At 43.4% G+C, this 13,799-nt stretch overlaps 1 protein-coding gene across 4 annotated transcripts in view; it reads right to left on the bottom strand.

The window, feature by feature from the left end:
- Nucleotides 1-397: 397 nt before the first annotated feature.
- The window catches only part of PLXNA4 (plexin A4), a 1,277,179-nt gene continuing 1,263,777 nt past the window's right edge, over nucleotides 398-13,799 (bottom strand). For all 4 annotated transcript variants that reach the window (XM_069629627.1, XM_069629628.1, XM_069629629.1 and 1 more), the window contains one exon: nucleotides 398-7,038. In XM_069629627.1, coding sequence (XP_069485728.1) covers nucleotides 6,943-7,038 — 96 coding nt within the window. In that variant the 3' untranslated portion in view covers nucleotides 398-6,942. The remainder of the gene's footprint in view (nucleotides 7,039-13,799) is intronic.

The raw sequence follows: 13,799 nt of genomic DNA, 5'->3' as shown, positions 1-13,799 counted from the left end.
ATTGTTCCTCCCTATATTAATAAATAAATAAATACATCAATAAAATAAATAAATAAAAAGAATACTGGAAAACAATGCTGTATTTTTCCAAAAGTACATAATTGGGAAATAATGATTAGCGGAAAAAAATTGTGTAAAAACAGGCAGTAATATGTTTGACAGAAAACATATATAATGAATGAAATAGTATAAAAAGGAGCATGCAATTGAAATACAGATCAGTCAACAAAGCTGTTTTCCTGGCAGTCCAATAGTATGACGTTATTGATTAGCTTTTCATGAAGCTTGTTGGCTGAGGAGGGAGGCAATGGATATTCATAATGTGCGAATACATGAGCCATTGCTCACCATTTCGTTGACTGACAATAAAACACAGAAAGAAAACAAAAACAACAAGTCACCTTTTTTAATAAACTTTATTCTATATTACAAATAGTTTTTTTTGTTCTGGACTGCAAAATAGGAATGCATTATATTTACATACACAGGTATACAATTAATTATAACAAAGTTACAGAAGCTTGCCTTTACCAAGATACAACTCTTTCCAATTTAAATAATATATTATTTTTGTTTCACTAGAATAATAGCGACCTCCTTTCTAGAATGTGTTTTCCTTTATCTTTGAGGCTCGCAGTAACACTGGGCTGTATGGATATGTTGTAGAAACAGGTTGGCTTGAAGATGGAAGCTTTATCAGACCGGGCAGCTTGGCAAGGACACCCGCTGCCTGTGCTATCTGCTTCTTGATAGGTTTGCTTTTTTGCTGCAAGACCTGGGGGTCCTGCCTGGTAGGGATTATGGAGATCAATGCATTATGGCTGCTGCTATTTCTGCCAGGGTTAGGTGATGATATTACGGGCGTTTCAGAGTGTGATAGCTGGCCATGTGAACACCACGCGTGCTTGATGGAAGGAAGCGGTCACACGTAGCATTTACCCCTGAAATGTTGCCACACGACGTCATTTTTAATTAGTTGCAATGATCTGTTTCCAGCAGGAGGGGAGAACTTGATGGACACCAGATAGGCATGGGCGTAATTTTAGGGGGGGACAGGGGTGTTTCACACCATTTTGTCCCCATTCATTTGGCTGGGGCACCTTTTCTTCAGATGGCAGGTCTCCCCCAACATATTCAGCAACGTTACTCCACTGCTGATAGGAGCCACATAGTTCTCGGCTCTGAAACATAGATTCCACTAACACAATCTTGATCAATGAAAGAATGGATGGACATAAACCCCAGCTCCAAGAACGTAATTGCCTTAAACTCCTTTCCTGACAGGGGGACAGAGGGTGTGTGGGTTTCAGAAAAGGAGCTTGAGGAAGAGTGATTTGCTTGATCTTGGACAGTAATCCACAGCATGCTCCATAGGCTACAGGTCACAGGCTACAAGCTAAAAGGATGCTTTCAGAAGATGCAAACCTTTCGTGGTCACTGGCCACCTAGAAGTTACAGCCAATGATTTGTTTGACCAGTTGCCGGGAGGATTAGTAGAAGATTGTGGATGAAACCTGCATCAGTGCATACGATGAGCAGGATCACTGTGCAGGAAGGTGGTCCCAACTCAGGGGGCACCAAGTCCATGCGGCTATTGGAAGTCAACGGTTGCCTACTAGGTCTTTAAGTAGAGTTTTTTGGAATGATTCCATGCCCTCCCACATAGTAGAGGTTGCAAGGAGCATGCCAATGTCATGGGTGGGTGATTTGCAAGAACATAAAATCACAAGCCACTGACTACCATCAGAGCGTGTGGTTATTAAAATAGGTGACATTGGTGTGCTACTGCGCCAGTCACAAATGACGATCTGCGGGTGGTACCGTTCGCCCCTCGCTTGTTGAGTAAGGAAGAGGCTCATTGCACAGTAATACACACCAAATCGGACCATAGCTCTGAGGTTGGAAAGAGGCTTACTCAAACAATTCTCACAAGTTGACAAGCTGTATTTGCTGTTTAACATATAGCCACATTTGTAATTAAGAAGGTTGTGAAGGTATGTGGATGCTACGTGAGAGTGAGAGAATGTGAATGTATGATGGAGTGAAATGATAGGTGTTCGATTTGTGCTCCAATAGAAATGTGTACTGATGGGTTTTTTTATGATAATGCAGTATTATTAATATGACTATCTAATTTTGTAATAAAATTCTCTTTTTGTGAGAATGGTTTGAGTAAGCCTCCTTCCAACCTCAGAGCTATGGTCCACTTTTGTGTGTATATCGGATTCTTACCTGGAGGACCAGTAGCGTTACAGGTACCTTTAGTGTATGTGTCATTGCACAATAATCATTTGCAAATAGCCCTTCCATGGGGATGCTTTTCCCTGAACTTTCAACTGCAGCCTGGTTGGTTCTCTAGCCACATTCAAATGCTGGGAGAGTTCCCAGGAAGCTAAGATTCCCTCTGGATAGCCATGAATAATTTAATAGAAATGAGTGTTCTTTCATAACGCTAAAGCACAGATTCCTCTTCCTTCTAAGCGCAAATGGTACTATTACTACCCAACTGGATCGCTCTCAATTCATCGACATCAGTAGGGCGAAGGGCAGGATTCGTACTGGTGAAATACCGGCTCACCCCACATCTGAGGCATGCACATAAGTCATCAGTCGCCACCCATCTAATGACTTTGATATTGTAGGTCAAGTTCCCATTGTCATTGCAGATGTCAGTTTAGTGCGTGAAAAAAGTGTTAACATTAAGAAACCCACCATTCAGTAACGCCTGACAGGCCACAATGTTATAACCTCTCCGATTGGGTAGAATTATTGACCGCAGGGTAGGACCAACTTGGGTTCCGTAGGAGCAAGCAGAATGATGGCATTCTGCTTGGAAGTATGGTGGGTGGGTGGTTGTCCCCATAGTAACCACAGCAACTCGGCTTTTCCATCATTGTCAGCTGAGATCAGGCATCAGTCCAAGGGCTTGAAATAGAATAGGCAGCTTGTACAGAACAAGGGCAAACCACCTCTCTGATCTGTAAAGTGACATGTGTGCGGTTGCTATGAGCAGAACAGAACAATGCTGTACCAAGAACAGTACTGGTGGGCTTTTCAGATACACAATTAAACCAAAATAGAAACATTGGACATCTTAGCATTTGCTTTATTTCTTTGGTAAAAAGAAAAAAAAAAAGAGCAAACATTGGGAAATGAGAAGAATGGAAGACTGTGAAGAGCCTGTGTCGCCGGAGGGATGGGATAGGCTACGTATCCTTGCCAATGTCTTGGGAAGATAGCTCAGGGGCAACATGCTCGCCTTGGAAGCAAGACGATATGGAGCAACAGGGGTTTGATCCCCGGGTCTGTGCTTAGACACCTTTGGGTATTAAGCACGTTTTAAATAACCTATCATATCACATCAATACATCTCCACCCGGGTCATTCCTGCTCTTGGCCACCAATGGGGAAAGGCTGTAGATTTGCGCACAGCTTTAGACTGTTCTTCCCTGTAAACTCGTTACCAAAAAGATACTTAAGAGCACATTTAACTCTCAGTCACATTTCTAAGTGTCCTCCATCAGAATCCCCTAATCCACCTTGAAAAGACGACCTTCATTAGGGATTAAAAAAGTAAGGCGCTTGCCTCTCACGAGGGCGAAGCCTGCAATTCACAAATGTGAATACTCGTAGGGCCAACATGGCCGGTCCAACTTCAGAGATCAATGAATCAAGTACCAATGAAATAATAACAACAGGTGGTATTATAGAGCTTGGAAGCTGGAGGAGGCGCTACACAAGAGCACAAAATGATTGTTGTTATGGCCCGCTGCGACTATCCACAGTTTGGAGGTTTGTCTCAAAATATGTTGGCAAAAGCATTTCCTGACAAATCACCTACGTTTGGACTTCTTTCTGTTGAAATTTGTGTCATTAGATGACAACTCGAAGCAGTGGAGCATTAAAATGGCCGGGTGCTATCAAACTCTTTTTTTGCGGATGGATAACGTAACTCGTGTCAGGCTCCTAACTGAATGATTAAAAAGACTACAGGGCAGTGCATTGCTGTTGTACTTTCTTAAGAAAAGGAGCAGAGTTACAAATCTACATTATTATTCCTGTCTACATCAGAAATAAGATGCAGGACCATTAATGAATCGATCCCGATGTGTTCCTTGTCTGTCGGAAGGCCTTGGGTGGCCACGGACAGTTACGTGCTGTATAAAGGTTCCACCTTCAAAAAGATTATAATCACATGACAAACCACTCAGATAGGTGCATCGAGGCAAATGGAAATACAAAAGTCCCCTGAAAACAAGAGCAAAACAAAATCAAGAAAGGGGAAGTGGGGAGGAAAGGAACCACATACACATCATTTTCAAGGCCATATTTGTTTGTTTACCTTCCCAGATTTCATTATTTGTATCAACATGCGCTATTATAAAAAAAAAGGGCTGGGGGGAGCCAGAGTTCTCCCTAAGGGATTCCTTAGGGAGAGCTCCACACATTCACAGCACAGATCTGGCAGATTTCAAGGCAGGAGGAAACGCAGAGAGATAGAAAACGGAAAACCCCAACAACAAAACGTAAATAAAAAGAGGCGGGACAGAGATAGGACAGCCTCAAAACTCACAATGTTCAATGTGGAAAGAATATTGTTTCTCTTTTGATGTTGTCTTCATTAGTTCTCTGGGGTGTTGAGTTTATGCAAAAGGTGGAAATAAAAAAAAAATGATGTACGCACCAATGACTCTAAATGATAATTACATAAATGACAGTAGTAACAATTATTTAACAATAATTGAAAAATAAACCATTAGGGAACTGTGACAGTTTCTCTCTGTTTTGTCTCTTTCTTTCTCTTTCCGCAGCTGTGCAAATCACACTTTTGATTCAGTTACTTTCTAGTTCATATTTTTTTTTATTTTTTTACCCATGTGCAAAGTTCCAATGCCAGGGGGCAAAAGTTCCGCTTTTAGACAGCTTGTCCTCATGACCCTAGCCCCTTGAGAAAGTAAACAAAATATGACCCATTTCTCACTGTGGCACTTGTATCTCCAGAACCTTTGGTTTTTTTTTTAAATGCATTTGTTGTATATTTTTCCTTTGTTTAGATGTACATGTTCTAGGCGGCCCTCAAAGTCACTCAGTCCCTTGATTGAAGTGTCCACGTAAGGTGCATAATGGATGAATTTGATGTACAACAAAATCAACTCTGCAGAAAACAAAATGGCGGCACAGAAGTCAGTCTGGTCTCTCAGGGGACTTGAGGTGGGATCTTGCCTCTGAAGTTGACAGCTAGCCGAAATTCATCCGGCATACTAGCGTTGAATCGTTTGGTTGGCATGGAGCAGCAAAAAGAGCAATTGGCCAAGTCTGTCTCAATCACAAAATCGAGGTTCACTTTCATCGACGAGGTATCAACAGGCATGAGAAACAATGGATGTCTAGTACCAGAATGAACCAAACTGAACACACGGCTCTCTCCTGAAGAGTACATTGGTTTAATGTACAACTACCAGTTACGTACTGGTGTCAAGATCCACGTACCAAGGCGTAGCCAGTCACAGCACGAACACGCACATCTCGACTGGCAAACATATGATTCGTTAGAGAGAAACAGAGTGCTGTAGGTCCTGGACAGAAGAAAACAACTTCTTCCTTATCAAGCCTTCCTCCTTGGGTCAACCCTCCAATGTATGCGTTGGTCTTCTCCAGTTCTTCGTACGGAGACAGCATGATTTTGACCACCTCCTTTCCAGATTGTGCTGATATCGTAAATGTTTCTTTGTGCTGTGGAACCAGTTTCACACGTTTATAAAAAGCAACCATTTTGAAAATCATCCATTGCGAAATAAGTTTGCATTCTTAGAAATGTTAGAGCATGCTTTCATTTCACGAGATGTTTGGTCCTCGGCGGAGTCCTCTTGAAGGCTGCCTAAAAACGTCCGCTGCCAATGAACAGAGTAATGGGGGTGTGGAGAGGTTGGAGTGACGGGAGGGCAGTACGGCAGATGGGATGTTGGCTGCGGGAGGCCAACAGTCTGGTGCTACTGGAAAACATTGTTGCTCTTTTCTTGGGACATACAAGAGGAGGATAAAAGATCCAAGCCATTTTAGTGTTGTGTATCCCAGTAGGCTGCGCGACACTGCACTCACGCCCTGAAAGACGTTTTGGGTTTAGCCAGAATGACATTCTCCTCTGCAGTACCTTCTCGTGCAGACATGCCTAGATCCAGTTCCCTAAAAACAGCAACGCTATCCATCACAGTATCATCTTATTTTTGAGTGAAGGAATTTGTTTTCAACAGGAATGCAAACCGCCATAGAGAAAACAACATGGTTGCACTCCACAGTTGACTGGATTCTGGACAAGATCATGGTTTCTAGAAACTCGCTCCTTTTTTCCACCTGGAACCACCAGGAAATGCTTCAGAGTGTCAAAATATGCTGAACTTGGAGATTGGTTGCCTGCAATGCCTCGGTAATGGCAGGTTGCCATTATTGGTTACAGATGTAGTCTCCTACTTGTCAGACCCGCTTGGGAGACACATGATGAATCGCTTGACCTGGCCATCTAAAGCTGTCTTGTCCTACCACAGAAGAGCTTCAATCCCACCGCTGAAATCATGTTATTTGTGTCCTTTATGAACGAATAATACTGAATTTATATTCCAATCATGCCAAATGGTGGCAACGGAAGTGGAAAGCAGCACCGCGGATTATACCTACTGGTTTCCCGTTCCGATACTGATAATGTGACGACTGGGGACCGGCAATCGCGGGCCGCCACCTAAACGTCTTTGCATCACAAAGCCATCCTTCCTCTGAGGACTTCCTTGATGCATCCAGTGGTTTTCCACAGGAAGGAAGGTGGTTAAGAGCGGATCGGGGGCGGGGCTCTGCTTCCAGCCTATCAAAGCTGGCACTTGGTAAAGATGAGGATCTTGACTGAGGCACGGCTTGGTTTATCGCTCCCAGGGTACCCTGGAAGGACAGTTTTCAGCTGTCTATACGCATGAGGCCAATCACTTCTTCAAGTTTGCAGGCAAGTTTTTGTTTTCCAGCTTGGCCATCTTGGTCCAGCCCGGTTAGGATCTGTTGAGGAACCAAAGCAAAAAAGATGTTGATGCTTGAAAGTACATTGATGCACAGCAAGAGGCAAGTGCACACACATGTGATAACAACCATGGCATAGAGTACAAGCAGGTGACAATAAGAGAAGAACTTGAGTGCATGCAGATACGTCATGAAAGAATGAAGGGGGCGGAGTACATTGATGACGCAGTGTACTGCATTTGCAAAATGTGATTTGCAGCCGCTACTCGTTGGACCACGAGAAGCAGCCCGGCAATAATGAAATTCAACATCGGGGCCGGTAAGCGGTGGAAATAGGATAAAGCTGTGGCTGCATCCAGTGGTCCAAGCGAGCAGGAAGCAGTGCCGGATAATCCATTAGGACAAGTAGACCCCGGCCTATGGGCCCCATTCCTTGTAGGGGCCCCGCAACAACGGATCAAAATAAAGTGGTGCAGAAAATTTAAAACATATTAGAAGTTAATTTGTGAGGGGGTGGCCCGACATTCTGACTGCCTAAGGGCCTTGATAGGGTTTAAGCCGGCACTAGCGGGAAGGGTTGGGAGAAGTGTTCCTCTACTTTCATTGTTTACTGTTAACAGTCGAACTACTTTTTGCGGCCACTTTCAACATTCCGGAACTGGAATTAAAGCACACCTCTCCTCTTTACCACCAATAGTAGTTACAGCTAAACTGAAATCTTTTCAACTCAATCGGCTGTCAGTCAGCATGACTGCAACCCCTGAGAACTGTGTTGCACGGTGCTCCCTCCCTGCGTACGTTGTCCCCCGCCGGGGTCACTGTTCCACTACTTTTTTTGGTACACTTCTAGCACTCCAGTTAACATCCATAAGAGGACCTTCCCTGCTCCAGAAGACACTGTCGCTATCGGTCTTTAATGAGCAGAAACTAGATTGGATTTGGGAAGTCACTAGCAGAACCTTACCTTCCTTACTTTTTCTGTGCCTGGTTCTTAGACCCTGGCAAATCTCTCATTTTTTTCCAGTTCACAACCTTTGTTCCTATGCTGTCCCCGCTCTTCCATAAATGCCCCAAATCTTGTAAAAGTTTGGTGGAGCATAAGCAGTCCCCCAAATGACAACAGATGGCTAGGCAGCAAGAAAAAGTATGCAGTGGAATACCATAGCGATACAGGAATCACAGAAACACAACATCGCTCATTCAAATCCAAGAAGCAAATTCCCATCCCCCCACACTCTTACTTTAACCTATCGCTCCAGGCTGAAAGAGGGCAGAAGCAAATGTGTCTTGTTGATCAGCAAACTACATGGATTAAAAAGGTGAGAAGAGCTAACTTTTGATATTTACGCCTGTCTCAACCAATCAAGGCCATTAATTATGGAGCTGCTCCCCGGGTGCCTGCCAGCTGCTAATTTGATCATCGTTATTAGAAGGACGTGATACCAACCAGACTACATTTAATATATAATCCTTGATTATTTCACCTCACCATGAAACAGAAAGTTCCATGAACTTATCACTGATGAGTAGAAGTAGAAATATATATATATATAGAGAGAGAGAGAGAGAGAGAGAGAGAGAGAGAGAGAGAGAGGGACAGAGAACGAGATAGAAAAGAGAACACTTGACACCTGCAAAGGTATGGTGGGTTTAAAAGGCGTGAATGAAACACTTCCACCTGAGATGTGATAGACAAGTAATACACAGCACAGCACCACCCAGTAGCCATCACTGTAAGTTCACCTTCAACTCAGCGCCAGATGGATTATGCAATGTGGGCAAGCAAATTAGCTCGAATGTCAAGCCTTTGCTCCATGGAAATGTCCTATAGTGCAGGGATATCTTCTATGTAGCATTTTCAAGCCTAGACACACAGCTCTCGTGGATGCAGCCACCTGCAACGCATTAGGGACCATCGGTGCACACTGCAGTCTCAGTCCTTGTGTTTGAGCATTGGGGCATTTTCAGCAAACAATAGCAAAGATATGGTGGGTTTAAAAGGCTCGAGCAAACACTCTTCCATCTGAGATGTGAAGCCATTTCAGGCAAGTCACTGCCACCCACTAGCCATCACGGAAAGTTCACCTCAGGGTGAGAGCCAGGTGCTGATTGGTTTGTAAACTGGCCATAACTTTGCTGGTGTTTGTTCAACATGCTCCAATACTCCCTCCATCCGTCCATTGTCCATCAATCCTTCCATCCACCCCTCACTCCCATTGTCCCAGCTTGCTTTCTATCTTCTGCCCTCATATGTTTGTCCATCCATCCACCCATCCTTCCGATCTTGCAAACACTCCTTAAGCAATAGCATATATGGATTTTTTGTATGAATGATTGAATTCTAGCGTCCACCAGGTCATCTGGCAACAGTTACATGTTTGCCTCTGCATGTTCACCTTGTGAGGACAGAGTTAAACCATTCAACGTCTGAGCTGATTCTCAGCTCGCAAGCCCACTGACACACATATGACAAAGTTCAACTAGAAATGTTCTCTTTTTGTCGAGAATGTTTGAATGTTCGTACATTTTAGACACCATCTCTTATTATTTATTTATTTATTGATTGATTTATAACGAGCTGGAACCTGAACTTGTGTCTGTACAAGTTTCAAAAAGCAGAAGATCTGAGACTAAAAACTGAATATAGACCGAAATGAATTTCTGTGGAGCCTAATTCCATCCTTCTTGAGATACACAGAAGCAAAACTGCTTAGACACATGGAGCGCGTGATCTAAGTGGCTAGTGCCCGGTATAAGGGACTGAGACCCAGGAGCATCGAAACCTCAGGCCTCTTGGCTAAGCGCATGGTGTCTGGGAGACGGAAGACCTTTTTATACAGGCTTCTTCCATTCCAGCACCAATTATATGTTGTTATACTTGGCACACTGGAAACACTCATGACAAAAAAAAACATTTTTTGTCTCCAAGGATTTGAACTTCTAAGTAATTATAGTATTTAAGTTACTCAATATATTAATTACAAGTTCCCAGTAATTTCCACCATATGTGGTATTCAAGTATTCCGAGAACATAGAACAGGGTATGTCTGAATAGCTTTGCTAATTATGTTGCCTCCGCTATTAGCATTTTCATTCTGTTTGCCTGATCATTATAATTGTTGCAGGGCACAGATTTCTGCAGAAAGGAAATTTGCTAGTTGTAGGGTCAGTGAACAATTATAGGTACCGTGTTTGTTTGCAAAATCAGCAACCAGTTGGTGTAAGCAATGGCACTTCTCTTGGTTTAGGGAGTATTGTTTTGGTCCAAATTTTCTAAAGCACAATGGCGGATGTTTTGCAAATTAAACCCATGATCCCTCTTTGGAGCTATTTTGAATATGTCATGCAAGCCCATGGCATTTTAAAAATGGGTATTAAAATTAGTTATTTAGCACTTGGTAATATATGCGCTCCTGCAACAGGCACACATCAGGCAGCACTACATTCAGAAGACGTTTCTACCAGTGCAGTGTTGCCGATGCTTGGGCTAGCTAGTGATATCAGAGTTGTGTGATCAAAATGTCAGCGGTAGCGGAAGTGACATCACACGACCCTTGACCTCTGATGATATCACAGGAAGTGATATCACGGGAAGCGATGAAACACAACCTTTCACTGCTTGATAAAACAGGGAGTAGCATCACATAGCATTTTTCCTAAGTACCCTACGAAAAATATGGTTACGATATCACTAATGTGATATACATTTCACACAAGAATGGACCACCATATGTATCATCAGTGTGTATGGGCCCGTATTACCAAATTACTGTGAATGCAAGCAGACATCCAAGGCCAAATGATAATGATGTGTTATTGAATACCACTTAAGTAGAACAATATACATACAATATCACCCAACCTGTGTTGGTACTCATTTATCGACCTCAGCAGGATGATAGACTGAGTTGGCCTTGGCGGGATTCAAAACTGCAACATGCAGATCACACACACACACACATTTCAGCAGCATTCGCTCAACCCATAGAGCTATTTTACCGGCTATAGCAAAATCAGCAATTACATGTCTGAATGTTCTCAAACTCAGAAAGCAAATTACACTCTGTAGTGGATACCATTAAACTGGTAACTGAGATTTAACAGCAGGCCAGTTCATCTGTAGGTCTGGTGCAAAGATGGCCGCATGTCAAGCATGCGTGGATCTACTTTTCAGGCTTCAGAGGTTGGCAAAATAGGAAAAGCAGTGTACACACACAACATCCCATACTCTCGGCACTCGTTACCTCAAACATGCAAACAAACATCCTGAACAGCATGCCAGGGAGATGGTAAAGATAGACACATTACAACAAAGCATTCCTTGTGGCACAATTAAATCCATGCTTACCTGATGTGCTATGGTCAAACATTTCTACACTGTACACAAGGTTTTAGGCACAATGATTTTGTCAAGTGACCGAGGACACTGAGATTAAATGCCTTGTGATGATTGTAACAGAGACAATGGCAGAAAAAACATGCTATAACTGCAAATTGCGAAAAGCAAAATATATAGTCCGAAATGGATGCTTATTCTACTCTAAATGCTGTTTGGAGGTTTGTGTCTGCATTGTGAATTTGAGGTGTTTAAGAACAGACGAAATCAGTGACTCACCCCCTGAAGTGTGCCTGAAATAAACCCTTAACGAGTCGAGCAATTATTGTATAAAATTCCAGAAGGACAAGTTATTTGTTATTCCTATACTGTCTTATTTAGGGTCACTGCTAAAATTGTTAGACTAGCGGAACCTCCTGCTTTTTTAAGAGCCCTAAACAAGAAAGCCAGCCACTCCAGAAACAAAGACCCACATGGCGCTGGCCACAGCCCAGGAGCTTCGATAAAAAAAAAAGAAAAGAAATGTTTTAAGTTTTGTTTTAGGGGTAGCAAGCGAGACCACAGGGGTAGCAAGGGAGACATCAGGGTCGCAGCTGAGGCCCCTGGTGACCCCCAATTGAAGTCTCTGGCACTAATCCCACCATCAGCCACCCAGAAAGAGTGCAGTCATTGGGAAAACACAAATGCATTGGGTCCAGCCCATGCAGGTCTAGTTTCAATTTGGGATTTCTCTTTTTTCCCTTGTACCTTCACTCTATCCACCACCATGTGCATTTTCAGCATTTTCATCTTTTGGTGAACTATGATGCACCCAAGCCAGAGGACAAGAACATTCCGACCATCACACAACGTATCCCTAATGCTGTGGTCGGGTATATTTGGATCCACTAAAATTTAAATTCCCCTGCGTTGCCTTTAAGAAGCAACAATCAAAAATGTGCCCCCATCAACACAACTGTACACTAATCGCCAACACAACCAAACAATCATTTCTTTGGAATGTGGGTTAATCTACTCAAATTTCCATGAGAAAAACAATCTCTTATTAGCGCCTGAGGGGTGGTAGGCAGCCAATCAATTTGCTCAACAAATTGCCTCTCTCAAACTTGAGCAGAACCACCTCCAGTTCTGGAAGCAACTCAAGACCTTCCTTTTCGCTTCCGCTTTCTCTCTTCCTCTCCCCTGCTGATGCGCCTTACTGCTACCCACATTGGTCACCTGGTCATGCTCTGAACTCGGGTCCAGGCTCCTGCATGTCCAGTTGCTCTCGCACTGCCTCCGGGCTCCCCACCACTTAAGGGTCTGTATCTGCAACCCTACAGTCCCTTCTCTCTGCACCTATGAGCCACCCGCTGGCTGCACTTGTGAGTTAACTTCTCCTCCCCCCTGGCACTTCTCCCCTTCCCTCTTCCCCGCACTTGCATGATCTGAATGACACAAGGCCTAGTAAGATTGCTATTTTTTCCTCCCTTTTTCCCCCCTCCTTGTCTCGTCGCACCTAGAAACACTTGTGTACAGGAGCGTTATAAAAGCCACATCATATCATATCATAACACGTAGGCTGATATCTACTGTATAAGCCTGTATTAAAATCAAGCTGCTTAATGCTTTGACTTGCGAAGCCCCCCTCCCAATTCCTCACTCCCCCCTGCCTAAGAAACAGAAGACAGTTTACACTTACCTGAATTCTCCACCTTTCTTTGTGCCATCACCCACCGGCCATCGTTCAAAGAGAAAAGAGGCTCTTCCAGGCATCCCCTTTCCTATTTCTATGGAGGCCCTCTGCTTATTATAGATTTTTGTGAAGAATGCTGTATGCACCGCATCTCAAGCATTTTTTGAAGTGAAAAACATTAGCGTCCTGAAGATTATACCAAGTGGTAAAGGCAATAATCTCTTGAATTAGCGTTATAAAGGCTAAAAATAGCCCACCCCCTGAGTTAAAGGACTGAGCCAATAACACCTGGATGCGAGCCAATAGCACGCTGCATCACCCATCACACAAGGCATTATTCCCGGAATCCAACCTGCTTGTACTTTATAAACCCAGTTGCTAATCCCCAAGATCTGCTTTAAATGGAGATGAGTTAGAACCACCTGCCTCTTACCTCTCAATCCATGTCCTACCCCTGGATCCAGCATGTTCTACTATTTTAAAACCCACTTCCTGAATCTGCCTACTTTAGGCAAGGACAGGATTTAGACCTCTGATTTTGACAAGAATTCCAGGGCTTAAAATACCTATGGTCAACAAATGGTTCTTGGTCATATGCACATAGGGTAAACCGATGGCTTCATGTGGAAGGGAGACGACTATTTCAGCCTTTAGTTTTAATTGAACAAAGCAATGCATTCTGGGGCTATACAAACATCGTCCACCCTTTTCCTGCTGGCCTACTAGGCTACGCGTACCCCCTTCTCCTGCCAAGGCAGTCAAAGTTTTAGGGATCTAATTTGATCCTCA

Source organism: Ambystoma mexicanum, chromosome 12 (genome assembly GCF_040938575.1).
Source record: "Ambystoma mexicanum isolate Mex_15411 chromosome 12, UKY_AmexF1_1, whole genome shotgun sequence".
NCBI lineage: Eukaryota > Metazoa > Chordata > Amphibia > Caudata > Ambystomatidae > Ambystoma > Ambystoma mexicanum.
The sequence above is the reverse complement of the archived record's forward strand: the minus strand, read 5'-3'. Positions and strand labels throughout refer to the sequence as shown.